The sequence below is a fragment of the Rhinopithecus bieti genome, unplaced genomic scaffold (genome assembly GCF_001698545.2).
Source record: "Rhinopithecus bieti isolate Rb0 unplaced genomic scaffold, ASM169854v2 scaffold_1853, whole genome shotgun sequence".
Classification (NCBI taxonomy): Eukaryota; Metazoa; Chordata; class Mammalia; order Primates; family Cercopithecidae; genus Rhinopithecus; species Rhinopithecus bieti.
Genome location: NW_016804151.1, coordinates 5562326 through 5588508, shown reverse-complemented (window position 1 = coordinate 5588508; position 26183 = coordinate 5562326). Strand labels below are relative to the sequence as shown.

At 45.5% G+C, this 26183-nt stretch overlaps 1 protein-coding gene across 2 annotated transcripts in view; it reads right to left on the bottom strand.

The window, feature by feature from the left end:
- Positions 1 to 9857: 9857 nt before the first annotated feature.
- AATF (apoptosis antagonizing transcription factor) overlaps positions 9858 to 26183 on the bottom strand; it is a 115075-nt gene continuing 98749 nt past the window's right edge. For both annotated transcript variants that reach the window (XM_017866990.1, XM_017866989.1), the window contains one exon: positions 9858 to 10128. Coding sequence is in view for 1 of the 2 variants with exons in the window: in XM_017866989.1 (XP_017722478.1) it covers positions 10065 to 10128 (64 nt within the window). In the remaining variant the exon portion in view is untranslated. The remainder of the gene's footprint in view (positions 10129 to 26183) is intronic.

The window sequence follows — 26183 nt, the reverse complement described above, 5'->3', positions numbered from 1 at the left end:
CCCACCCCGCGTTTAGGACAGGAGAACCAAAGGCTCACCCTAAAAGGAAGCAAGGCAGAGGCTCCCCTGCCCAACAGACCCTCCCCTCCTGTGGACCGCTGTCAGCAGCCGAACCTGGGCCCCGCTGGCTCGGGCCACCGCACCAGCCAGAGTTGCAAATCTACCTTGGCCCACTTGCTCAGGCCGCTCTTGGAGAAGCAATCCTGAGGTTGCAATTAGGCTGTCCTTGGCCTCTTTTTGTTCCTTCGGGAAGGAAAATCTCTGTTTAATTATATACCTGAGAACTAGGACTTAAAGCCGGCCCCTCTCATCCTTCTCCTGGAGGATGGAGATGTGACCTTAAAATGCAGACTTTCCCCAGGGCTCCAGAGGCTTGAGGAGCCCCGTCACAGGGGCTTACTTCCCAGGCCAGGCCACTCTCCCTGCCCCGCCCGGCAGGAGCCTCCCAGACACACACACCTGGGGCCCAAGCACTTCCAGGAACAAAGCCCTGGCCTTACCAGCAAGGTGAGCAGATGAAATGGTGGCCCCGCAGCCTGGGGAAGCCTCCAATTCCAACATCCTTGTGGAACATCACAGCATCTCGGTGGGGGATGCGGAGGGACAGGAGGCTGTGAAAATGCTGATAAGTGAATTCAAAGCACCTGCTCCTTTCTCCTTATCTCCTCAAACAATGTGAACTCGGAGTTATCACATTTGAAGTGCTCCGTATTCGCCTTACATTTAGCTCTTAAAACCAAGTGCAGTGTGCTACAACTTTAAAGGACACGAGAGTCAAACTGGAAAATAATTTTATGGCATCAGGGATTCAGCTCCGAGCCCAGTCCCTCGGAGGAGATGAGACTGAGTCAGCCTCCCGGGCTCCCTGGACCACCCTGGGCACCAAGCAGAAAACCGCCCACTTCCCCACGCCCTCCACCCACCCCACGTCTCAGGGCCAAGAACTCAGTGGAGACAGGTCACACCACCAGCCCCAGCTCAGGTCTAGAACCGGGACTTCCACCCAGCCTGCTGGGGTGGGCACAGGTGTGTGAAGAACTGAGCCCCCTCAGCCCTGGGTCAGCTGGAGCTCCTGCCGCCTCATCTGCTGACCATTCGCCTCATCTTTAATTTTGGCACTTGCTGTGCCTTGCAAAAGGTTGGAAAATAGTCATACAAATCTGAACTGTCTAATACATTAGCTGCTAGCCACACTGCAAGTGCACATGTGGCTGGTGGCTACCGTGCGGGATAGCACAGAACCACCAGATTACATTCCCATCATCCTAGAAAGTTCCATCGGACAACTCTGGTCTAGAAGCTCCGGACCACTCCTAGAGTTAGAAGAGGCATCCCCTGGAGCCCCCAGGCCTCCCTGCAGGAGAGAGGACGGTGCTGGCCATGCAGACAAAGGAACCAACACTTGAGCCACACTTGCTGGGGAAAGGCAGAAATTGCAGAGCAGCAGGCTAATTGCTTTGTGCTCAGTATCAGCACACCTGCATACTAATGCACCTGCGTTCCTGCAGGCGGTCTCTCAGAGCCAGACTTGGAAGGCCCAGGATGTAAGGAGCCTTGAGCACCAGGGCCACCGCCCTCCCCTGAGGCTGCGCTTTCACCTTGGAGAACCAGAACCTGGGGAAAGTGCTGCGAAGCCTGAAAATGGGTCCAGAGCCTGAGCTTCCAGGAGTTGCAGCCAAGATTCAGAACAACTGCAGAGCCGGCAGCGGTTTTTGATGAGACCCAAGCCTACAGAACCCTACCAAAGAAAAGAGGAGGACAACAGAAACCACCTAGAGACTGGGTCACGGGCCCCAAGAGCTCCTTGCTAAGCCGCCACCAGTGCCTATCACACAGTAGGAGGCCAAGAAACACCTGAAGGAACGGACTCGAGCGGCATTTTCACACCGCACTAACTCAAGTCTGCGACGCTGCTTTTCCTTAGAAACAGCGGCTTCAGAATGGGAAAGTCCTTAGCAGCCATGAACTGACCCTCAGATCACTAATAAGGACCTTGAGGGAAGCGACTTCCTCAAGGTCAGACCCCAGGAGATTTGATTTCTAGTCCAGGATTCTCTCCACAACTCCAGCCTTCAATCACACGTGTCCTCTACCCAAAACATCACACCAGCCAATGCCAGCACTAGCAATGTGTTCCTAAGTCCCTCTTAGAACCTGGTAGCACGGGAGGGGCAGATCGCAGAAAAGAGAAGTGACCAGCTGCCGGTGCCAGGAACCTGCCTGCCCAGCACACATGGAGCTCGTTTCCAATCCAGTCGCAAAGAGGCAGATGGGGTGGGAGGGGCGGGCAGGACTCTTCATGTGTTACCGTCAGGATGTATGTTGAGATCCTTATATTCTTTTTCTACCCGATCAGTGATGTGCAGCTGTTGCTTTTTTTTTTTCTTTCTTTCTTTCTTTCCACATTCTTTAAAATTTTCTGTCCTGAGAACATAGTCCTTGACCTCAACAAATGAACTCCGAGAACCCGGAACCAGGGGAAATAAACGGAGTAAACTTCTCAGGAATATAAATGCAGCTGAGGCAACGATCCTATTGGCAGACCCCACACGATGGGCAAGAAAAGCACCGTAAAGGAAATCTATAGATCCATGAGAAAAACGAAAGTTAGATAAGGCGCACTCAGGCTGCATTTACAACCTTCCTCCCCTGCACCACGAGGAGAGGGTAATGAGGACTTCATTGATAGGACTGTTGGACAAATTGAATCCACATGAATCAGCAGGGCGATGTGCAGCCTGGACTTAAGAGAGAATCAGTTAATGAACTTACCAAATTGCTGGCAATTATTTTGTAAATATTATGAAGAAAGAGAAAGTAAGAAAAGGAAAATGAGGTTAACTTAGAATGGTTCTCTTCATGAAGTCAAGCTTTATTTAATTTCTAGCACAATGCCCCAATACACATGTACATACATACATTTATTATTATTTTTTGAGACAGGGTCTTGCTCTCTTGCCCAGGCTGGAGTGCAGTGGCACAATCATGGCTCACTGCAGCCCTGACCTCCTGGGCTCAAGGGATCCTCCACCTCAGCCTCCTGAGTAGCTGGGACTACAGGTGCACACCACCAAACCTGGCTTTTTTTTCTATCTTTTGTAGACAGTGGGGGTCTCACTTTGTTGCTCAGGCTGATCTCGAGGTTGAACTCCTGGGCTCAAGTGATCCTCCCACCTTGGCCTCCCCAAAGTGTTGAGATTATAGGCATGAGCCACTGCACCCAGCCACATGCTTAAAAATTAAAAACATAGGAGGCTGAGGCAGGCGGATCACCTGAGGTCAGGAGTCCAAGACCAGCCTGGCCAACATGGTGAAACCCCATCTCTACTAAAAATACAAAATTAGTCGGGCGTGGTGGCGCATGCCTGTAATCCCATGTACTTGGGAGGCTGAGGCACGAGAATCACTTGAACCTGGGAAGTGGAGGTTGCAGTGAGCCGAGATCACACCACTCCAGCCTGGGCAACAGAGTGAGACTCTGACTCAAAACAACAACAACAAAAAAGTAAAAACACAAACTGAGATGCAGAAAACAAAGTTCATTCGTTTTAGGCCAGGCTCACTGTTGTGTCTGCATTTATTAAACATAGGCAATAGAACAGCAAGATAGAAAGTGGCACTATTCTGGTGTCACTGGAGGGGCAGGCAGTGGCCCAGGCATAAAACATCCACACTTTTACACCCAGCCTCGGGCCCTTCCCTGACACCCTTCACCTCTGCCCACCTGCACAGTTGTGCTGAGGCAAGTGCCTACCTCCTTTGTGTGTCTGAATCCAGGGAGATGCGGATCTTGGCATTAACACATTCCATGTACAGAGTGACTGCTTCATTCCTGGGGAATGGTACCAACCTTTGTGACCAACATCACATTTTGATTCATTCTGAGCCTCAAACTCTGCTCTCTTTGGATTAAATGGTAAGGCTGAGAGAGGCAGTCATGTTGGAGGGGTTTTAGCAATGCATGTGGAGAGCAGCACATCAACCTCTAAAAAGGAAACTACATCCCTAAGTTGGCAATGCAGGGTCAGCTGCGGGAGCAAGCAGAGGGCTGGCTTTGCCGTCTCTTCTCACATGCCCAGGGGTTCCAAATGATGCTCAATAGGGAGCCCTGGCCAGCGTCCCTGGAGAGAAATGGCTGCACACCAAAACCAAAGTCTAGAGGACAAGGAAAACCTGCCTGGGAGACCCCAGGGTGAAGGCGACAAAAGTAGCAAGAGCATGAAAACAAGAGGGGCACGTGGAGAGCAAATTATATGTGATCCAGCAGCCAGGAAAAAAAAAAAAAAAAACAGGGGCCTGGGACGGAGATGATGGTGTCACTTTCTATTTACCCACCATCTTTCATTGGAGCATCATTTCAAAGCACATTACAGGAAGCAGCCCTTTAATCCTCCCAGAGGAGCATGCTGATTTGAAGGGGTCCCTGGGGAGCAAGAAATAAACCCCAGGATCAAATTCCAGGGCCAATGTCCTCCTGGCTCCTCCACGCCGTGTGTTACAGACGGCCTGGAATAGGCAAGTAGGGGTGGACGAGGGCCCTGACACCGCCACGATGTTCCAAGAGCCCTAAAGACATGCAGACTCTTTCACTTGATTCCTTTTACTCCTAAAGATATACACCAACAAAAGCAAGTCTCAAAAACCACCATAAACAAGTTGATGCACAAATATTCTCCTGTACTATTATCCTGTATATTAAGAGCAAAAACCTAGAAACAATGTAAATGTCCCCAAACGGGATTTGGCGAAATACTGATACAGGCCCCAAATGGAATGACTAGTTAGTAATGGAAGTGTGACATCTGCGAAAACATGGAAATCATCTGACTGAGCTATTAATATTAAAATGCAGAATATCGTGTACCATGCTTCTCAGCTGGCATACACGTGTGCAGGGCGGGTGGCAGACATGGCTGCATGAGGATTTTGTTTTTAAGGATAAGTAAAAAATATCAAACAGTCCAGAAGTAAAAACCTGCAAACTGCTCCCCAGCCAAGAATCACTGGGGCTATTCTGTATGATTGTCTCTAGACACAGAAGAGGGCCCCAAAGTACTAAAGATGACAAGTGGGGCAGGGTGCGGTGGCTCACGCCTGTAATCCCGGCACTTTGAGAGGCCGAGGTGGGCGGATCACTTGAGTTCAGGAGTTTGAGACCAGCCTGGGCAACATGGCAAAACCCCATCCATACAAAAAATACAAAAACTAGCCCGCATGGTGGTGCCTGCCTGTGGCCCCAGTTACTCAGGAGGCTGAGGTGGGAGGATTACCTGAACCCAGGAGGTCAAAGCTGCAGTGAGGCGAGATTGCACCACTGCACTCCAGCCTGGGTGACAGAGCAAGACCCTGTCTCAAAAATAAAACAGTAAGACAAAAAGCCAGGCTTAGCATTTCCTCTACCATTAAGGGAGGCCCTCTGCCCTCTTTCCCAGCTCCCATCTCTGGTACACACCTGGGCAGCGTAGAGCTGTGCCTGCAGCCACGTTTCAGTGTGACCAGCTCACCGACTCACTGTACTGGTGAGACCTTTAAGGTCTATGGTTTATGAGTGTCTCGTGTGAAGCAGTCAGCTGGGCAAAAATAAAATAAACGCAAACCCCACACAAAAGAGAGGAATGCTTCAGTCAACACTGAAAAAGGGCTCTGGGTTGAAACTCTTGATAACTGTTCTCAACTCATTTGAAAATCAGCATTAGCTACCAAAATGTAAAGTATTAGTTTTATTAAAATGCAAATCAATCAACTAATCTGTCTTTCTAGTAACAGTTGAACTGCAGTATCCGTGTCAATTAAAATAGTTTCCAATTTATTCTTGGCTGGAAGGAGGGTGGTCTTCTGAATTTTAAAATGCAAACCTCCCTTCAGTGAAAATTCTGTCAGTTCCTTCTTCCTCAGCTCCCATTTTTAACTCATTTTAATTAAACTTGCTGGACTCCAAATATTTTGAAGTACCTGTTTAAATCTTTTTCTTCATCAGAGTAACGATGACAAAGGTTCTGTTTAGGAAACTCGGGTTGGCATCAGGCTCATGGAAACCTCAGTGCTAAGAGGTCATTTCCTTGCTGTCCTACCAAGCATCATCTGGAACCCTCATGGCTAGACGGACAATGTTGGATGTTCTGTATTTTAAAAGGGGACCATTTTGAAAGCAGTGAATGTAGGGGAACTCTCCTATTTCGGTTGATTTTTTTGGTAACTGGAGACACATTGAAAAGTAAACATTTCCCTGACAGTCGAGCCAAAGAGGTGATTGTAGAGACAAGAAAAGTCACTGCATACCAAGGTCCAATTAATATGAGATGGAAAACCCCTCCTCGCTCCTATCCGCCCCATCCTGAGCTCAGCAGCTTCATTTATGTTAAAACTCAACTGTGATGCAGATGCCGTCAAGCCTCGCTTCTTCTGCAGTCCGGCCCGAAGGCACTGTGTGGCCTGTCCCTGACACCAAGGCAATGATATAGAGGATTCCGGGGGACAAAAATCTGTCCCTTGGTTTTGACATTTCAAAGCAATATCAAAACTCAACTTTGAAAGCAAGTAGTTAGGGCCAGGCACAGTGGCTCACTCCTGTAATCCCAGCAATTTGGGAGGCTGAGGCCGGGGGATCACGTGAGGTCAGGAGTTCGAGACCAACCTGGCCAACATGGTAAAACCCCATCTCCACTAAAAATACAAAAATCAGCCAGGCTTGGTGGCACGAGCCTATAATCCCAGCTACTTGGGAGACTGAGGCATGAGAGAATCGCTTGAATCTGGGAGATGGAGGTTGCAGTGAGGCAGGATTGCACCATTGCACTCCAGCTTGGGTTACAGAGCAAAACTCTATCTCAAAAAACGAACAAACAAACAAAAAAAACAAGCAGTTATAGTAACTACAACTCAACTCAGTTGCCTGGATCCAACATGCCTTCTCTAATCCCATAGCTCTAAATAACAAGCTGGGCAAAGGACCTATGAGATGCTCAGGCCGGCATGCTGGCCACCCATATGCACACATTACTTATGCAAGATAATCTTCACTGCATATTGACCACAGCAAGCCAATAAATTCCCCTTATGGGGATTTAATTTCCAGCTTTTGACCTTTGGATGAAAAACAAGTGAATCATCTCCTCCTGCCAGATTTACACCAGAGCTAATCTCAATAGTGATTTAGGAATGGTGAGTGTGGAAAAGGACTCTGGAAGAATCTTTATAGGTGAAAAGAGGAGACAAAAAAGTCAAACAACCGTATATTTGTGTCAATAGGCAAATGCCTCCAAATTACAAAGTCCCGTAGGTTTTTGGGGGAGTCTCTGCTCCTCAGAACTGTGATAAACCACTAAACATTATCCATTCAGCAGCATCCTGGCCGGGTGTGGTGGCACACACCTGTAGTCCTAGCTACCTGAGAGGCTGAGGTGGAGGGGATTGCTTGAGCCTGAGAGGTAGAGGCTGCAATGGGCCACGATCACACCACTGCACTCAAGCCTGGGAGACAGAGCAAGACCCTATCTCACAAAAAAAAAAAAAAAAAACCTTTTAAATTTATTTTTTTAAACTCTCCTTGCAGAGCAGGGGTACCCCATAGGCAGAGTGTGCCCAGAGTAGCTGAAACCTTTAAAAAAAAAAAAATTAAAAGAAAGCAGCATCCTATCCCAGAATCATTCCTTTCAAGTGTTTGTTTGTTTGTTTGTTTTTGTTTTTCAGGAGTCTCACTCTGTCACCCAGGCTGGAGTGCAGTGGCGTGATCTTGGCTCACTGCAACCTCCACCTCCCAGGTTCAAGCGATTCTCCTGCCTTAGCCTCCCAAGGAGCTGGGATTATAGGCATGTGCCACCACACCCAGCTGATTATCGTATTTTAGTGGAGATGGGGTTTCACCATGTTGGCCAGGCTGGTCTCAACCTTAAGTGATCCACCCACCTCGGCCTCCCAAAGTGCTGGGATTACAGGCATGAGCCAAAGCACCTGGCCTTAAGTGTTTTTAAAATTAATAGTTTAAATTGACAAACATAATTGTATCCACCTATGCGGTACAATGTGATGTCTTGATAGTGTATACAATGTAGAACAATTAAATCAAACCTGTCCATGTATCCATCACCTCACTTGCTTATCATTTTTTATGGTGAAACATTTGAAATTTACCGAGTTACTCTGAAAAATACATTATTGACTATAGTTACCCTGCTGTATAATAGATCTCAAAACTTCCTCCTCTGGCTGGGAACAGGTGGGTCAAGCCTGTAATCCCAGCAGTTTGGGAGGCCAAGGTGGGCGGATCATTTGAGGTCAGGAGTTCGAAGCCAGCCTGGGCAATATGGTGAAACCCCATCTCTACTAAAAAAAAAAACAAAACAAAAATTAACTGGGCCTGTTGGCGGGCGCCTGTAATTCCAGCTACTCGGGAAGCTGAGGCAGGAGAATTGCTTGAATCTGGGAGGCAGAGGTTGCAGTGAGCCAAGATTGTGCCACTGCGCTCCAGCCTGGGTGACAGAGTGAGACTCCATCTCTAAATAAATAAATAAATAAATAAATAAATAAATAAATACTTCCTCTGATGTGAAACTTTGTAGCCTTGTAGTCTTTGACCAATGTGTCGCATTCCCTGCTCCCCCACTCCCTCAGCCTCCAGTAACCACCATTCTACTCCTTAGTTCCACACGTCGGCCTTTTGTAGATTCCACGTATAATTGAGACTAGGGAGTCTCTGTCCTTCTGTGCTTAGGTCATTTCACTCGGCATAATGCCTTCCAGTTCAACCACATTCGTCGCGAGTGTCCGAATTTCCTTCTTTTTAAGGCCGATAAGGGGTATAGGTACACAGAGTACCTATACCTCTTATCCACTCATCCATATAATAAACTCAATAGCAAGAAAACAAATAACCCATTTCAAAAATGGGCAAAGAATCTGAACAGACATTTCTCAAAAGAAGACATACAAATGGCCAACAGGCTTATTAAAAAATTATCAGCCTCACTAATCATTAGGGAAATGCATAGAAAAACCACAAAGAGGCCAGGCATGTTGGCTCACGCCTGTAATCCCAGCACTTTGGGAGGCCGAGGCGGGCAGATTACAAGGTCAGCGGTTCGAGACCAGCCTGGCCAATATGGTGAAACCCCATCTCTACTAAAATACAAAATTAGCTGGGCGTGGTGGTGGGCACCTGTAATCCCAGCTACTCAGGAGGCTGAGGCAGGAGAATCGCTTGAACCCGGGAGGTGGAGGTTGTAGTGAGCCGAGATCGCGCCACTGCACCGCAGCCTGGGAGACAGAACGAGACTCAGTCTCAAAAAAAAAAAAAAAAAAAAAGAAAAGAAAAACCACAACGAGACATCACCTCAGACCTGTTATAATGGCTACTATCAAAAAGATGAACCCCTAAAATGTATACAACTATTACATGGCAATACAAACTTTTTTTATAAAAAAGATGAAAGATAATAAATGTTGGTAAAGGCACAGAAAAGGGAGCCCTGGCACCAAGGCGTGGAAAAGGGAGCCCTGGCACCCTGCTGGGGGGAATGCGGACTGGTACAGCCATTACAGAAAACTGTATGGAGTTACTAAAAAAAACTAAAAATTCAACTACCCTATGGTCAAGCAATCCCATTTCTCGGTATATCTACAGATCAACGGACATGACTGTGTTGAAGAGACACCTGCACCTCCACATCCATTTTCCCCAAAACAGCCACACTACACAAACAATCTGCATGTCCGCCAGGGTGAGTGCGTCAAGGAACGTCAAGTCTAACAATGTATGAGGAGGCCACTGGACTAGAAAAAAAAGAAAGCCCAAGAAATGTGTCATCCGCTGGAGCGCCAAAGCAGACTGACTCAGCCTCTTAAGAAATCACAAGTGGTGGTGGCAGTAACAGTGCTCTTTATTTGTGGAGTTTAAAGGCGGGGTTGGGCGGGACAGCGCCCTTGCATGTATTAGGCACAGGTTCGGAACACAGCACCTTCCCAGGGGCTTTCCTACTAACTCAGTCCCATAAAGTCACTGGCTTCCTCCATCTGGACCAGCAGCCGCACCAGCCAAGGCGCCCGCTGGGTGTCGGAGGTGGGCGATGTCAATCCCCATGGCCTTCGTCGGGAGGGTGGAGCTGGCCAAAAAGAGAGCGGTACAGTTCTGTCCTAAAAGACAAACACGGCAAACTGGTTAACACACTGGTTCACTAGTCAAGTTTAAAAAGGAATGCAGAAGTTGGAAAATACCCCACTCAGTTTCTTCTGTTGAAAACACAGCCATGTAATTAAAAATGCATCCCACAGCTCTTATTCACAAATACAACAGAAGGAAGAAACCCAATCAAACAGTAAAATATGTAAATGGTCCAGTGCGGCTGGACACCCGTCTCCAGGGAATGAGTGTTCTGTAAGTTTGCCCTTTGCAGACAGCCTCTTCAAGTAAGAAAACAAGATTGAATATTTTAATAGGATGTAGGAGACCGCCACCCGATGAGGGGGATTCAATCAGACATGGGATATAGGGGGATATAATTTAGTTTTCATATATTTTCTTGGACTTGGCAGTACTTGAAAAACAATGAAAATGAGCCAGCAACAAGATTCCAATTACTATCATCTGTGCAGTAGTTCAGGCGGAGAACCAAGCTTCTTCCGCACTCCCCAGCTGCCCTGTCTCTATTCTCAGTCTAATAAATAATATGATTGGCTAATTTATTTCTGAAGTTGGGTTTTGACATTAAAACAGTAACATGCCAGGGTCTTGGGCCCCTAAAAAGAAAATTAAATGACCACTTTCAAACTCTTTTAAATGCAACATACACACAAACGTCTGGCCAAAGCCATCTGTCAAGGCCTGGAAAACCTAAAAGGAGTTTGGGTGGGACAGGGGTCTTTCCTGTCATCGAGACAGAAGCTCCAGAACACTTTCCCCTGTGGATACAGAGCAGATCCTCCCTGCAGAGACATGAGGGATCCATGAGGTTCCAAGCAGGTAAGACCCGCGTGAGGACGTCCCTGCCATCAGGGAGGCAGGCATGTAGCATGTGGCCGCAGAGGCAGCCATCCACGTCCATGCTCTGCAAAAGGCCCAGCCAGTAGCCCTCATGGAGACAGGGCGGGCGCACACAGGGCTGAGGTCATGGGCCAGGAGCCCCAGAAGAAATCTACACCTGCTCGGAGAGTCTCAAGATCGAACTCAAATTACAGCCTGCCATCTTGTTAGGAAAACAAGCTTTTAAAAGTGCTCTCATTATCTGAGGGTCAGCATCGGCACATCTGACTTTAAAAACAAAACCAAAAAACCCCACCTTTCAAACAGCAAGGCTTTAACACAAAAACCTATTCGTCTTTTTTTGTAGTCACCCTACTATAGTTATGGATAAGGATAGAGGTACTACAATTAGGAAATCCAACAAAAGGAATACAGTCCAGAAGCCACAAATGTAAGCTAGCCTTATGTTGGGGACCGCGGGATGGAGAGGCAGTGAAAGTGCAGGCCAGAGAACAACAGGCCTCCAATTTTATTACAGGAATTTTATCCCAAGAATGTGCTGGGGCCTTCACCCTGAACTACCCAGCAGACCCCTAGGCCACAGACAAAGGACACAGCTTCCCCCTTGGGCTCCACCTGTCTCTTCTGCTCTTCTGTTATACACATCCATGTGACTAGCCTCAATAAGCCCAGACGAGGCCTGCCAAGGTGGAAGGCAGCCCCAGACCAAATGCAAACAAATGGCTTCCAAATCACCAGTTCCGCCACACGGATACTGCAGTGCCCGGCGCAGGCTCCACTTCATCACACCATGGCCTGCCTATTCACCAGTAAAGACAAGTCTCTCTAGCTGTTTCCACACAAAAAATTAAATGGCGTGAAAGGGAGAGTTGCCGTAACAAAAGGACAGTGTGACTTTAAGACGACAACATCTGATGAGTAGGAAATGCAGAGGCGCGAGGCTATTTAGCCCTTCACAATCATACCCTTTCTAGCCTCGCCGTGCTTGCCTGCACCAGACCCCATCATTACCACTGAGCAAATGCTTCCACTCTGCACGCAATATCAGTGCAACGCCTGGGCCGAAGGCAGCAGTTACTGTCCGCAGCAGGGTTCATGTGTCAGGAGCAGAGAGTGAAATGCTGAAACCCATGTTTTCATAGAACATCATTTCACACTCAGGTGGGCAAAGCTGACAAACATATGCAGCTGTTCATGGCAAGCAACTTGGGAAGCTGAGTGGTCTGGGTTCTTAAAACATTTTCAGAGACAGAGAATATGAATAGGGGATTATTTCAATCTAAAAGTCCCCAAGCAATTTCAACTTTTACACCTTCCTCACCCACTACCACCAACTGGTGACTGTTTTTACCTTCAAAGCATCTCAAACTTCACGGCTCTCCAGGCTTCCACTAGGTCAGATCTCACCGTCGCTCCTGAAGCACATAGCGACAACCTCCTGGCTGACTATTCCACTCCCTTCTCTGAGACACACAAAGCAGACCCTCCCTGGGGCCCAGAAGCACCATGGGGATGAAGATTCCCAACCCCACCCCCGCCCCACCCCACCCCACCCAGCCCCACCCTGCTGCAGATTCCAGCCGGTCCACCTTGGCCTCTACAGTCCTTCCTCTTTCAGGGTCTAGCTTTGGGCTCCTGCCCTGAGCAGCTGGCCGGTGCAGGTAAAGCACAGCCCTTCCTGCACCTTCTTGCTAGGTTGGAGAAGGAAGGGTTGCACATTTTAAACGTTTTTCCACTGTAAGTTTAAAATAGTTACAAAATTATGACCAGGATTGTTGGTGAATATTAACTTTGTGAAAGCCTGCAGATGAAGCACCTATGTGCCATAATGATTTGAATACTCATGGTTCTTTCAAGTAAACACATTAAATTTTTTTTTTTTTTTTGAGATGGAGTCTCACTCCTGCACACAGGTGATGCAGCGTGATTCTTGCTCACTGCAACCTTCACCTCCCAGGTTCATCCATCTCCTTTTCTCAGGCCTCCCAAGTACTGGAATTACAGGCCACCCCCACACGCCCAGCCTAAATTTTTGATTTTTTATAGAGCACGGGGTTTCGCCATGTTGGGACAGGCTGGTTCTCGAACTTCCAGGACCTCAGGTGATCACCTGCCTCGCCTCCCAAAAATCTATAAGATTACAGTAATGAGCCACCGCTCGCAAGTACACAGAACTCTTTTCTTTTTTTTTTTTTTTATGAGATGGAGTCTCACTCTATCGCCAGGGACTGGAGTACAGAGCCGATCTCCTCACTGCAAAGCTCCCCGCCTCCCGGTTCAATCGATTCTCTGCTCAGCCTTCCTGAGTAGCTGGGACTACAGGCGCCCGCCCACCTACGCCCAGCATAATTTTGTATTTTAGGTAGGATTAGGATGGAGTTTTGCATACTGGCCAGGATGTTCTCGATCTCTTGACCTCATTGACTCACCCGCTTGCCTTCCCAATTGCTGATTATAGGCGGTGAAGCACATATAAACTCTTTAAACTTGGAACATTTTATAGCACCTTTTTCTTTTTATTTTTATTTCCATCTGACTTTTCCCCTACGCAGAAGTTTTGTTCTTTAATCGGTTTTCATGCTTGAATGTCTTTTATCATCACCCTGTATACTTCTTGGCACATTTAGTCTGTAAATAAAAAACACCTTTTGAAAATTTTTAAAATGCAAAAAAATGGAAATTGAAAATATTTTAATTGTTTGACATTATAAGGCTCTAAGTAGTTAAAAAATGTTCCTCTGGATTATTAGGATACAATCAATATATAATAACATGATACAATATATTCTAATTTTAGTGAAAATTTAGCATTCATACATGTGTAAAAGGTTATTGGAAATGCATCCCTTAATGATATGGGTGAGGCTTTTCCCTCCATTTGTTCATGGATCATGGAGGAATATTATTTATTGCCAGAATGAAGGAGGGTTCAGCATCAATTCTACTCCTATTTTTTTTTTTTTTTTTTGTAGACACAAGCACTGAGAAACGTTGTCATATAAACAAGCAGACAGGAATGACAGTTCTGGGATAGCAATGCCACTCGATTCTTTTTGCTCTTTGCGAATTATATGGCACACACAAAAAATCACACAGTGACTTGTCACCGAACATTAGTCCTAACGATCAACCAACTGACAACTCAATTCAACTCATGTTCTCCTGTGATTTTGCTGGAAGTGAAGAACTGGAAACCACCCGGCCTGCACAGGGCTTGTCATCTAGTCCTTAAGCGTTTCCTTTCTCAATTTCTATACCCATATTTCCAGCTGTCCTTGTGTTTGGGGCCCTGGAGGTTTTCCCGTGGCAGCCCGAGGTCCATGTTACTTTAAGGATGGGCTCGAGGGAGGCGTTTCCAGGCCGGAGAAGGACGAGGGTAAAAGGAGAACCTGGCCCTCCAGCACAGGTCTGCTCTGGGGCAGACAGCTTTAGGAAAGAACGTACGTCTGGAGACTGACTCCTTGACTATCTGTGTCTACCTCCCCTTGGAAAGTCTCTGCACACCCCAGTGTGAAGACAGCCGCAGGGTGCACAGAGCTCTTCTTCCCTCAAACCTAGGCAGGTGTCTAGGTGCTTAGGGAGAGGCAAAGACATCTGAAAAGAAACAAAACATGTCCGTAGTCCTTACCCCATCCCAGGAAAAACTGCAAGTAAAGACAAGGCTACAAGAAGGTGCCATGGGACCGAGGGCCAGACCGCCTTGTACTGCATGAATATCTTCCCCCGGCTGCATCTTCCTAACTGGGATTCAGCCACGCGGAGAAGCTAAACTATCAATCCTCCAGGTTAACCTTGTTCCACTGGATTCTCCAGGCTAAGTGTACAGTTTCATACCTGAGGTCCCCTTAAGGCTATGCATAATGAACTTTTAAAAAAATACGTAATTCCTGCTGCCCATCACATTAAGAATCAAGACGCGAATCACTGATCTGTAGTCCCCCCACCCCTGAGCATACACGCACTCACGGTCAGTGGGAGTGCCCACTGCAGACAACGTGTTCATGCTGGTATCATGCAGGGGAGCGGCCTACGGAGTAATTAACCGGACTTGGACCCGAGGTAGAAGGTCGATAGCAGGGGCTCTTCCTTGAATTAAAATTTAACTTACCCTTTATTGCAACCTACAAAAGCAAGTAATGAGCACTAACATTTTTATTTCTTTTAAACTGTCATTTAGGCTGTAGAGGGGATAATTACCTATCTCTAGTGTAGTAAGGTTTTATAACCTTTAGTGAGGCATTTTCTAATTTAATATTTTTACTATATTATCATAAAACCTGTTTCTAGAAAAAAAATGATCATGGATTAGCAGCCATTTTCCATAAAGACAGAATGTGCGTGCGTGCGTGTGTGTGTGTGTGTGTGTGTGTGTGTCTCTTAGGATTAGGCTTATTAGGTGATTCTTCTGAAGAGACTTAAAGTATGCACATTGTAGCTAGCTGTGAACTGCAATTACTTGAGTGGCAGGTAAGATTTTAAAAGCTCTAAGTGAAATGGGGGGGATGTGTACGAGAATGCAGCCCCTTGCTGGATGTGTGGATCCAAATATGTTCTCTTCAGTTCCACATGTGCACTCACCCCACTACAACACAGATCACTGTCTTTCACGATGTCATTTGGGCAAACAGTACAGAGGAGCATATTAAACCTGCAAATGATCTGTGTGGGGCTTTCAATTTGCTAGGTCAGTAGCTTGCAGCACTGGGGATTCTGAAGGAATTGTACCATCCACTCTACCGAAAATCCCACTCCTCCTACACTGGCCCTGGAACCCCCAGGCCTCCAAGACAACCCTGAGCTGTACCTGCCCACTCTTGTGGCCAAAGACAGGTGGACAGCGGAAAGAATACAGCCATTCCACCGCTCCCTGAAAAAGCCTGTACAGCCTCCCAAAGCGCATCATGGTCTCTGAGAAAGTATTACATGCCAGTCTTCCAAAGGAGCTGGCGGAGACAATATTGCTGCTTTCCAGATTAAAAGTGACTCATAGGCCAGGTATGGTGGCTCATGTAATCCCAGCACTTTGGGAGGTTGGGGTGGGAAGATCGCTTGAGCCCAGGAGTTTGAGACCAGCCTGAGCAACACAGTGAGACCCTGTCTCTATTAAAAATAAATACATAAAATGATACACATAATTTGCCTTTGACTAATTAAAAATTGTTCATTTGTTGCTTCTTAGGGGTGGGAGGTCTCCCTAAATATGTAAGACACATCCCAGAATGTCGCAGCCCTTCCCTCCTTTCTAATCCTCTACCTCTCCCACACTGCACACAAAAGTGCTATAGCATTTGCTTCTGCCTTAACTCAACCCCATACATACATTGCAGAATCAAGGGAAAAGAAGAAAGCACACGACAAGCAAGTTGGACAAAGGGTTCCAATCACAGCAGTGCTCACAGCTAGCAGGCTCTGGATCCGATTTGAAACCCTACAAGTAGAGTCCGACCAGATATGGTCAGTCATCCCAGAGATTCACATGCACGCCTGCTCTGCATTGACCAGCGCGATCGCCGATGACAGATGTGTGCTTTTAAAACTACTGGTGATGTATTGATGCTGCCTTTTTTCACGTTTTTGTTTGAAAACAATTTGCTTAGTGTGGTGGAAGCCTAAACATGTACTAGATGTATATGATTCCTGGCCTCAAAACCTATCATACTAAAGGTATAATCAATTAATTAAAAATATTTGAATGCTTATTTGAACTTTGTTAGATTTTGTGGAGGTTTACAAAGACATGAAAGGCACAGCGGAAGCTAGATCGGGTAGGTAAGTGTGTCTCAGACAAATCACTCCATCTGGGGAGACACACAAACATTCTTCCTCCTGCTGAACCCAATTCTGTCATTCTGGGACTCACAGTCATGGGCTCTTGTCCCTCTAAAGCCAGGAGAGAAGTAAGGCTGACTACTATTCCCTGTGGCAGCACTTCAACTATTCGATGTCTTCCTCTAACTAAATCTGTTCTTTTCCAGGTTCAGTGGCCTCAGTTCCCTCCATTCCTCCTGTGACCAAGTCTGCTTGCCATCCTGACTGCACTCCTATGAGCCCTCCGTTTGCCAAAGCTCCAAAAGCAAGGTCCTCGGAACCTGCAGCCCTCATGAGCCCAAAGCAGGTGGAGCAGGACTCCGTCTCTCCTGCACTCTGAACACATACTTCTCTCTGTTTTCCCAAGGCCTCCACTCTCTTCTGTTCTATCTACTGGTATGCCCAGGGCCTCCCAAATGTCTGCGGAAAAAGACGTCTTGCCAGTTATCACTTGGCACGTGCTAATGGCACCAAACAAAGGGAACCTTCTCCAACAAAACATGTGCCTCCATTCTGATTGCCAGAAACCGAAGTAGGCCAAAGGGCAAAGGCTACTCACTCCTCCATTTTCCTCTTAAAAATGTCTACAGACCAGAGGACAGCAGCTTTCTTTTCTTATATACTTAGAGAAGCCAGCTTAATAGAAATCTTGAATAGTTAAATAGAACAAGGCAAATGCTTTTATATGGTATAGAGCATGGCATCACAAGTGCAGAGGGGCTGGAAGGTGCTGTCAGAGCTGGTACTGACTCTGGCTCAGGTCCTTACTGGGTCTAGGACGTTATGTAAATTACTTAGCCCCCCTGAATCTTAGCTTCCTCATCAGTAATGTGGTGACAGTATCTTCCTTAAACATACTGTTTTTACAGCACTAAGCAAAGTCCCTATTGCATAAATGGCATCGTCATCTATGATCATGAGAAACGGAATGAGTCAGAGCAACATGCTGAGGGCCTGTGTGCATGCATTACAGTTGCTCCCAACCAACACTAGGGACAAAATGGTAGCCTCCTTTCATCATTCCTTTGCTTTCCCCGACCCAAATCCATCCTACTCTGTATCAGTGACTTTACAAGTGAGAGAAAGATATTTGAGAAGTGTCTCTATGACCTAAAAGGAGAAACATATTGATCTGAATGGCAGGCAATTGCCCTGTGCTCTTTGGGGCTGTGTGGTAGGGGCAGCCCTGTGTATGTCATAAGAATTGGCTCAGACACAGGCGACATGTGTTAGAACTTAGCTCCTCAAGGCTGGGTGTAGTGGCTCATACCTGTAATCCCAGCACTTTGGGAGACCAAGGCGGGTGGATCACCTGAGGTCAGGGGTTCGAGACCAGCATGGCCAACATGAAGAAACCTCATCTCTACTAAAAATACAAAAAATAGCCAGGTATGGTGGTGCATGCCTGTAATCCCAGGTACCTGGGAGGCTGAGGCAGGAGAATCACTTGAACCTGGGAGGTGGAGGCTGCAGTAAGCCAAGATTGTGCCATTGTACTCCAGCCTGGGTGAAAGAGTGAGACTCCATCTCAAACAAAACAAAACAAAACAAAAACTTAGCTCCCCAAGAAGGCTGGATTGCTGGGAAAGTAATCCAAGTAAAAAGACATAGTGCTTATAAGGAGTTAGTATTTAGTCAGAATGACACAAAAATCACTATAGTAGAAAACAGGATTTCTGAATACGGCCAAAAAGTCGGTACTTACCCTCCCTGACTCTCCTCTTAACATCCCCCAACAACCAGAGGATCACAGGCTTCTCTCCTGAAATCTCATCATAATTCCATTCCAAAAAACAAACCAAAACTGAACAACAAAAACCCCCTAAAAAAACCACAAAGCAAAGAAAGGAGGTAAAGGGGAAAGAAAGCAGCCTTCTTTCAGCTAAGACTTATTTCTTAACAGGATCAACTTAGCAAAATAAGAATGACTCAGAGAGACCCCTTATCTATCACTAATTACCTAAATCTAGATACAAGGCAAATCATGTCCAATCCGACACTAGCTGAACTCTTCGCAAGTTTCCAAAAACCGCAGCTACCCGAATCCGCCACAAGGTGGCAGTACACGACTCATTTCTAAGTGGACCCCACCACCATAATCAGGGGAGCCCATAAATTACGCGGTGTCTGCTCTCATCACCATCCTCCCCAGTGCTTGAAGGAGACTCTAGAAGGTCTGTTTCAATTCGTTCTTTTGGTCAGGTCAGAAGTAGGTCCTTCAAACCTCTGCAAAAGCTTTTAGCCCTACAGCTCTAAATTACATATGGTGACACATGGCCTCTGGCCTGTCCCCTAAAGATCAGACAGACTCAAGATTTATAAATGTTCCAAGAAGCAGGTTCAGGCCCCAAACAAAGGAACTGAGAGGCTGGGGAACAGGGAGGAGAGGAGAGAGGGATGGGGGCGAGAAGGGGACTGCATGTGGACAGGTTTTCTTTTCACTTGTGCTTCCTTCTAAATTACTCAAGCCAGTTACAAATCCCCTGCACTTTAACAAAGGAAGAAAAACACTTGAAACTTCCACCATCCCTACTACTAGCTTCAAATCTTCCACATTATTTTAAAGTAAAATAATTTACCTTAGTGGACTTGCAAAAAAAGGGGGGGTGGGGGAGGAGCCACTCTTTAGACAAAAGGGGCGCTGCTCCTTCTGCGCATTAATATTCCATATTCCCAGGATGATTTCCACTTTCACAGTTTGACTGTTTTATAACAGATTTGATGTGAGAGAAGACAAATGGCCTCACAAAGGAAAGACGACAAATCATCACACTGCTTTTAGCAGGGTTTCTCTTTATTTTTATTTATTTTTATTCCGGACCTGGGCTGCAGAGCTCTCTGCTTTGCTGGAGATGTTTAATATTAACGTCAAGCCACCACGGTCCCCGCAATAGAGTTGGCCGGTGTTGTGTTTACGGTGTTGTGACTGCTGGCTTCAGGAAGATGAAGCTCCTTGTTCAAACAGCAGCCCCTCTAACAGCTCCTGTGAAAAGCCAGGGGATGCTTCACTGCTTAGACGTGAATCACTTCCCCCAACCGCACAGAAGGTGAGACTGACATTCCAGTTACATTTGTATCCGTATCAGGATGCTGCCCAACAACCCAGGGTGTGTGTGTGTGTGTGTGTGTGTGTGTGTGTGTGTGTGCGCGCGCGCGCACGTGTCGGGGGAGCACAGGATGCATCGCTCAGCTCTAGCTTAACTTCAACACGCAGGAATTAGTGAGGGTATTCAATGTCAACCCACAGAGTTTCGGCAACGGCACTCTGCTATTACTTCTGGTAATAAGTTGGAGGATTTCTTTTGCTTAGAAACCTGGTACCAATCAAAATGCACAAGAAGCAACTACTGAGTGAGCAAACGCAAAGTGCCAGCTCTGCGATGCGAGTCAGGGGACACAGAGGAACCGCTGGGGCCTCGGGAGCAAACCCTTCCAGCTGCTGGCCAACTGCCCTGCCCGGAAGTCTCCCCGACAGCGTTCAAGGAGCATGTGTTCTCCTGGCTCTCCTCCGCTTTCCTTCTCCCAGGTTCTGCTCTCAGCTTCCTCTCTTCTCTTGACACCCTCCCCTGGTGATCCCACACACTCTCTAATGATCTAATGGTCTCCTCCTCGGGAAGGACCCCACAGCCCAAGCCCCACTCCCCCGCCCTCCCCCTGAACTCATCTGCCTTGCAAGGCTCTTCTGACACCCAAGCTACCGTTTCTCCTAATAATGGTAGTAAATTCTTTTTTATTCACATCCCACACAACTGTTTAATGGCAGTGAGCTGTAAGACAAAATTACAGATTATCAATACCACATATTCTGATGAAAAAATAAAATCCAGTCTGAGATGGGGCTCTTGTTTGGACTGTACGCCTATTAATTGATTAAAAAAAAAAAAAAAAAAGCCTGCTCTCTGTCCATATTTTTTGGTTTTTCATAGTATCCTTCAAAGAACTTTCTCCCTGCCTCTGAAAATCAGAAATTCAGCAAAAGGGGCATCTGTCCTAGACACCTGCTAGGTGAGCTTTCCCCAGAAGCACTGAGCAGGCCTGCAACAGGGGTGCAACAGGGCATCTCTCTCACTCCAGTTTCACCAGCTAGTCCCTGAAGTCAGCAGTTTGATTACCTCAGCCAGTTATACGATTGGCTCTAAAAACCCTGACTGCTAAGTGCAAAGTGAGCAGTTTGCATTTCTTCCCCTGGACGCCGAAGAGTGTGTCTGGCTGCATAGTTGTGCTTCCCCCTGTAGGACCGAGCTGTGGAAGAGGAGGCAGAGTGCTGCCAAGTGTGTGTATGAGAAAATGTGTATTGATTTCTTCTTTCTTATAGGGGAGCACAAAGCACTGAAGAACAATTGCTCGTCTTTGCAGCATTTCACATTCCATACAAGAGACAAAAGGCCCAACCCCCACTACCCTCTGAGAAGCAGAAAGGGGAATGGAACAGGACTGTGTCTCCTGGGTGTTGGCAGCCACCAGCGCTGCTGCAGGTCAGCTACTGAGACTCCAAACACCCTGGGGCCCACACCTGCTCGCCTGTCTCTCATCAAGTAATTTCCCTCTCTGGGCTGATGTCTCCTCATCTATATTGTAGAAGAAAGGCCTTCAGTCTTATTTACCTTGTAAGTGGAGGTGCCCAGGGGGTCAAAGAATTAATGTTTATAAAGTGTTGTGCTCCCCAGAGAGACAGTGGGAAAGCATAGGGTGTGGTTATGGCTCATTCAAGGCCTCCCTTCGGAGGGTGGCTGGTGAGAGCGTCCCATGACCAGGTGCTGCCAGCAACTTGAACTCCAAGTCTAATAAGGCAAGGTCCTCAATCTAAATATCCCTTCTTAGCTTGACACTTAATACAAACACTAAAAATAACAAAGCAGCTAGGCCTTTATGCTTTGTGAATGCACTTACAGAATCCATTCCAGAACTGTTTTCTTCTTAAAGAAAAATACTGAAAGCAGAGTCCAGAAAACTGACCTAAAGCTATAAATCACTGCAGAGTCCTGCTGGTGTTCTTCATGCTCTATAGTAACTGCATGGTGAGTATCCCTAATCCAAGTATCTGAAATCTGAAATGCTCCAAAATCTAAACCTTTCTGAGCACCGACACCAATTATGCTGTAAGAAAATGCTCACTGGAACACTTCAAATTTCAGATTTTCAGATTAGGCATGCTGAATGGGGATAATACAAATATTTCCAAATCCAAAAAAATCTGAAATATGAAATTCCTCTGGACCCAAGAATTCCTGATAGGTGACACTCGGCTTGTAATAATTTATAGGAAGGCCATCAGAACCAAATCTGGTTTAAATAGCACAGAAAACCTATAGTATATAGTATATAGCAGAAGAAAACCTACAGTATATATAAAGTTTAGGGTCTATACTCTCAGAAGTGATGGAAATGTAAGAGTGTTCTTGAGAGAGCTTTTCCAAGGTTCAATCTAAGTAAAATGACCTCAAAACCCTCTAAGCAAAGGGTTGAGAATCGTAAGTCCCAGAGCAGAACCTTTCATTCTGGGTCTTTTCCAACATGGCCATGAGCTAAGAACAAAATAAGGAGCTGGCCCTCAAGCAGTGCAGTGTTTTAGCATGGAGACCTAACCTATGAATAATTAGGAAGCAACCTGGTGGTAGATGCTATATATAATATAAATCTACACAAAGTGACATGGAAGCAGAGGAAAGTATATTTTGTTTCTGTTTTTTTTTTTTTTTTTTTTTATGAGACAGAGTCTTGCTCCCGTGTTCACGCCATTCTCCTGCCTCAGCCTCCCGAGGAGCTGGGACTACAGGCGCCCGCCACCACGCCCGGCTAATTTTTTGTACTTTTAGTAGAGATGGGGTTTCACCGTGTTAGCCAGGATAGTCTTGATCTCCTAACCTCGTGATCCACCCGCCTCAGCCTCCCAAAGTGCTGGGATTACAGGCGTGAGCCACGGCGCCCAGCCAACAAAATATATTAAAGAAGTGAGATGATTTGGAGATATTTCAACAAAAGAGGCAAGAAACTCATCTTCATCTTATAGGAAAGTTGCAAAAATAATCTTGTAAACAGCAAATTGTAAACAAACGTATAAGCTGGAGGCTTTTAAAAGCATCTCAGACAGGAAGCCTCTACCCAACTCTCTTGGGGGTCTGCACAGAAATGGGGATGTCTATATTGCATGCTCAGGGACAGTGGCGTCACACACAGATGTGAAAACACAAATTTTGTTTATTTAAATAATTATCTGGTAGGGGTTACATTTAAAATAGTCCTTCTCAGAAATTAAAAAATTAAAAAGAACATTTTATTCTCAAGAATCCAGTGAACAAGAGGACTATTTTCACTATGTAAAAGAAAGAAACCATGGCCCATAAAGAAGGCTTCCCAGGGTGGCACCGCATATGAGCGAGGGCATAAGGTGCTCAGGAATATTAAGTCAGTTGCCGAGCTCAGAGAAGGCCAACAATAACTGGAAAAAAACCTTAAATGAAGTGTTCTGCAAATACTAAAATGCTACAAAATGCTATATAAGGCAGCTACAATTGAAATTAAATTATTCCAAATATATACATCTTGATAATACCAAATACAAGATTACAGTAAACATAGGCATACTTCTTTGACTTTTAAGTTAACATTCTTAGCAAGAAAAAAACCCCTAATAAGTGCGTCTGTGAACTGTTATACAGTTAACAGTATAACTGTTAGGGAGGAACAGAATGGGTTCAAAGAAGAAAAAGCCACCTGCTCGGTGGGGGTGGAGAATCTGAAGTCTCCCTAGAAAGGCTGGTGACCTTATGACTGAATATTTCAACAGGAAACAACAGTGAGACGGGGCTAGGAGATGCTGCAGGCTGTGAGTAGAATGAACAGACATGCAGAATAGGGAGTGTGTCCCAGGGACTGCAGGTGTCTGCTCTGGACAGCACACGGGGTGAAATAGGCGATAGGGAGAGAAAGGTAGCAAGACAACAACTCATCGATGGCCCTAACTGGCAGGCTTGAGAGTATGGCTTTTATTCTAGAGGCAAAGAGTAACATGCTCTAAGTGATATTTGAGGAAGGTGAATCTGGCAATGAAACAGAGAACTGATGAGAATAGAGACTATTGGCTAATAGGCTGTTAGTGTAATAGTCTATGTGGGAATTAAAAAAAAAAAAAATTGACCAGGCACAGTGGCTTACTTACGCCTGTAATCCCAGCACTTTTGGAGGCGGAGATGGGCAGATCACGAGGTCAGGAGATCCAGACTATCCTGGCTAACACAGTGAAACCCCGTCTACTAAAAATACAAAAAATTAGCTGGGTGTGGTGGCGGGCGCCTGTAGTCCCAGCTACTTGGGAGGATGAGGCAGGGGAATGGCATGAACCCAGGAGGCGGAACTTGCAGTGAGCTGAGATTGCACCACTGCACTCCAGCCTGGGCGACAGAGCGAAACTCCATCTCAAAAAATAAAATAAAATAAAATAAAATAAAAAATAAAAGGCCAGGTGCGATGGCTCATGTCTGTAATCCTAGCACTTTGGGAGGCCAAGGTGGGAGGACTTGTTGAATCCAGGAGTTCAAGACCAGCTGGGGCAACATAGCAAGACCCCGTCTCTACAGGAAAAAAAAAAGGCTGGGTATGGTAGTGTGTGCCTGTAGCCCCGCTACTTGGGAAGCTGCAGCAGGAGAATCACTGGAGTGCAGGAGTTCGAGGCTGCAGTGGGTTATAATTGTGCTATTGCACTCCAGTCTGGGCAACAGAGTAAAACCTTGTCTTTTGTTTAAAAAAAAAAAAAAACAAAAGAAAAAACCTGGACTCAAAAAAAGAGGCCGTAGAAATAAAAAGTGAAGATCATTGAACAATATATTAAAGTAATGTTCCAAGTAGATTAAAAGAAAAAAACAGATGAAATTAAATAAAATTTAGGTGAATAATTGCTCTGGGATACAGGAGAGATTGCCTAATCATAAAACAATGAAAACACCCCCCACAAAAGGTTCTTATATATTTAATTAGGTTAAAAGTAAAACTTCTATGTGACCAATAAAAATCATTAATATTGACAGGTAAGCAAAATGTGAAAAATCTACAAAATCCAGGTAATTTTATACAACCATAAATATAGCCATAATATAGAGAATTCATACAGGAAGAAAATTCATAAAGAAAAGTCAAAACTCAAAAAGAAAATGGGCAAAGGATAAAAACAGAACAAATGATATAAATAAATGATTAATACTCTTTAAATTTACTATTAAATGAGAAAATAAACATAGATTATAGCCCACTGCCTACCACATTATACGTCCTCAATAAGGTGTCATTTGTTATGAACTTAAAAACAGTAGGTAACTTTTATATCTAAACAGAAAATATTTTTTAAAAGATAGCTCTCCCAGCTGGGTGTGGTGGCTCATGCCTGTAATCCCAGCACTCTGGGAGGCCAAGGTGGGCAGATCACCTGAGGTCAGCTGTTCGAGACCAGCCTGGCCAACATGGCAAAACCCTGTCTGTACTAAAAATACAAAATTAGGCGAGTGTAATAGCACATGCCTGTAGTCCCATCTACTTGGGAGGCTGAGGCAGGAGAATCACTTGAACCCAGGAGGTGGAGGTTGCAGTGAGCCGAGATTGTACCACTGCACTTCAGCCTAGGCGACTGGGCGAGACTCCGTCTCAAAAAAAAAAAAAGAAAGAAAAAAGAAAAAAGACAGTTCTTCCTCTTCGCAAAGATAAAATGACATAAGCCTCAGCTGGAAAGAAAGGAGTCATGTAACTTAGTAAAACTTAAAACTCATCAAGAGTCATTAGCAAGTTGAGATATTTGACCCAGAAATCTATTCTAAAGACACAGTAAAACCTAGAACACAGATTTCTGTATATATATGTTCAGTGCAGGACTACTTGAAAAGAAAGGCAATTACAAACAACCTAAATGTCCAACAATAATAAATATTCCGTAACAGATTATAAGGTTATTAAAATGCTTTTAAAAATACTTAAGGCATTAAAATGCTTATAAGTTAATCCGAAAAAAGATTCAAACACATATGTATATATCTGTATAAAATACATACACAAAAAATTCTATAAGAAAACATATGAAAGAATTAATAATGTTCTACCCTCAATAGCAGAATGACACATTTTCTTTGTCCTTTCTATATTTTCAAATTGTCTTCCATAAGCATGCGCTATTTTATTATATGGGAAAAGATACTGTCTCTAAGAAAAGTAGGTGACAGGTGCCTGACTGTGGCAGAGAATAGAATTATAAGCATAAACTGACTAAATATACTGGATCAGGATTCAAAGCTAATTATGAGGTCTAAGGTCTTTGTAACCAGAATGAGATAATATAAAACCAGGTTTGGGAATCCAGTGATTCACACTAACATATGAATGACTGACAGGCAAAAACTTCCTATATAGAAAGTACCTG